This window comes from Papilio polytes, unplaced genomic scaffold (genome assembly GCF_000836215.1).
Source record: "Papilio polytes unplaced genomic scaffold, Ppol_1.0 DF822845.1, whole genome shotgun sequence".
Lineage (NCBI taxonomy): Eukaryota > Metazoa > Arthropoda > Insecta > Lepidoptera > Papilionidae > Papilio > Papilio polytes.
The window spans coordinates 3,401,902-3,404,607 of NW_013526359.1; the positions used below are offsets into that span (position 1 = coordinate 3,401,902).

A 2,706-nucleotide genomic window follows, 5' to 3' on the forward strand; every position below is an offset into this window, starting at 1 on the left:
CGTGGTATTACTGGGAGCGAGCCGGTCCTGCAGTGCTAAGATGTTAAAGCGGGCTCTACCACTGTTAAAAATTCGAAAAATCTAAAATTACATTATCCCGCTATCAGGATTCGAACCCAAATAGATTACAAGTCAAGTGCTTAAACCACTGAGCAACCGATGATCCAAATTCATCTATACCAGACATTTAAGAAATATTTAGACTAGACATGGGTACATTATTTCACCGGTAACTTCTTTGAAAGGTAACATGTTGTCAAGTTTAGTACCTCACCTCATGTCCTTGTAATGAAACGCTTATTTTACCACTAAATATTTATTTAACCCTTAAATGCATGATTTTTTATTTAATTATGAAATTAATATATCAGTATAGGTTTTGAGTCACAGATTAAGGGAAAAATAATTTAAAAAAATCTTGGTTTCAATTAAAACTGTAATTTTGTTTGTAGACTTTTGGCAACAATATGCATTTAAGGGTTAAGCTGAACTAGGGAATATTATAATAGGTCTTTTTTCAAAATGTCGCGCTGAAAATGTTGCGGGCAACACCCAATTTACTTATTATTAAAATATTAATGTTAAATCATAATATGTATAAAATTATTAGACTTTTGAAGAGTATTTTCGTGCTGTTATGTATCGACTCCGTGGCGCAACGGTAGCGCGTCTGACTCCAGATCAGAAGGTTGCGTGTTCAAATCACGTCGGGGTCAAAGCTAATGTTTTTTTTTTCTTTAATTTCTTTAAAATTGTTTTACTTCCCTAAAATATTTTTTTTGCTTTAGAATAAAATGGAAATTCGATAAATACTAATTTATATCAAACTATATCTTTTTTTTCTTATGCAATTAAATTTTTTATCAAATTCTGTTAGATTATAAATCGATATACAAAAGTTAATACTGATAACTTTTAACACGATATCTGCTTTATTTCTGCTTTAATTTTTTTTTTATTTATTTGCAGGTGGCGATGGACACAGAGTAATTACAGAACGCCTGCAAGATATTTCACAGCAAAATGTTAAAAGTCAAACGAGTTTGACCTTTTGCTATTTTTATTTGAAAGATTTGCGTTCAATTTATATTAATTTCTTTACCCCTTTCTGTTTAGTTATTCGCAAAGAAATGCCTTGGCCAGTATTTAGATTATTAATTGCTTCTTAATGAATAATTTCAGATGTTTACTGTAAATTTTCTATGACATTTTCATTATAATTGTCTGAATACTGGCCAAGGCAAAATATTGTGTATCACTTGGTTTCAATTTTTTTCGCTTTTAATTCTTAAATAAACGTATAAATCTCCTTATGAATTTTTTTTATAACCTTGAATCCTTAAATGTTATTGTTTTTAATATTTTTTTTACTAATGTTATAAATACGAAAGCGTAGATTGATGAATGTTTGTTTGAGTTTGTAGCCTAAACTGCTGAACGAATCCCGATGAAATTTGGCTTAGATATAGTCTGGAAGAATCCAGTCACTTTAAAAAATACATTTTTTTAATTCCCAGCGGACGGATTCGCGGTCGAAAGCTAGTATTTCTATGTTTGTAATACAAATCATTTTTCTTTTGTTTAAATTCTTTATATATTTTCAAATATTGACTTATTAAATTAAAATTATTTAATTCATAATTGATTGCTTGTATTTCATGCGTAACAAACAAAAAAAATAACTCTTTCCACCCATTGCTAAATATTTTTCCATACTTTTATCTTGTAACACTGTCCAAAATAATCTTTGTAAATATACTTTTAAAGGCAACACTTGTTCTTTTTAACGGGGAATTCCTCAAACACATTGTCGATCTGGTTACAATGGCTATTTTAACAAAAATGACACCAAAGCATTAACTTGACGGACCATAACCGGAATCGTTATCGTAACTAGGGTTACCATAATATTACTAATGTTATAAATGCGAAAGTTCAGATGGATGGTTGTTAGTTTGTTACCTAAACTGCTGAACTATAGAAGATAGTCTGGAAGAACACGTAGGCTGCTTGAGTTTTTTTAATTCCGCACAGATACATTAAATCTATTTTACATTATTCGATCAGTCCCCACTAGAGCTTATTTAGATAAGATATTGTTTTTATTTTTATACACGTTGTATAGTCTGTGACATCAAAATATTTTGTACTCTAAATGTGTCCAAAATTACACAACTTGTATTTTACTAGACTAAGCTTACAGCTAGATTTTTTTATAAATGTCCGACTTTTTATTTGAACTTGGTCGCCCTACTAAGAGGTAACCCGAGATAGGGTCAGCGGTTGATTATTATTGTATGAGGAACATCTTTGTTATCTAAGTCCGTTCAGTTCAAGTTCTGTCGCTGACCGACAACTACGCGGCAATGAAGCTACAAGCACTCCTAGTTTGTTTAAAAATATGTTACATAGCCGCATTAAACCTCGATTATTTAGACCCGACGGTGCTTCAGACTAAAACATCGGCGCAAGTTCAACAAGATGCGGCAACCACCATCATTAACAGGTACACCAATCAAGTCAGTGTTACTATAGATCCTTTACTATTTAATAACAAGAAAGATGTCTGCGCCCTTCGTACATCCGATGGACGTTTGCAAATCAAAGCCAGTACTGGCGTCGCGGCACTTTGGGGCTTCAACTACTATTTGAAGAAATACTGCAAGAGTCAAATAGCGTGGCAAGCACAAAGGGTTGCTATTCCGT

The 2,706-nt window shown here is 32.1% G+C and overlaps 1 protein-coding gene and 1 non-coding gene across 2 annotated transcripts in view; both read left to right on the forward strand.

The window, feature by feature from the left end:
• Window positions 1-644: 644 nt before the first annotated feature.
• Trnaw-cca lies at window positions 645-716 on the forward strand. The gene has a single exon. It is a non-coding gene; the product is annotated as a tRNA-Trp (tRNA).
• Window positions 717-2,321: 1,605 nt separating this feature from the next.
• LOC106105334 overlaps window positions 2,322-2,706 on the forward strand; it is a 2,625-nt gene continuing 2,240 nt past the window's right edge. Inside the window, exon 1 of the mRNA XM_013285624.1 lies at window positions 2,322-2,702. Coding sequence (XP_013141078.1) covers window positions 2,367-2,702 — 336 coding nt within the window. The 5' untranslated portion in view covers window positions 2,322-2,366. The remainder of the gene's footprint in view (window positions 2,703-2,706) is intronic.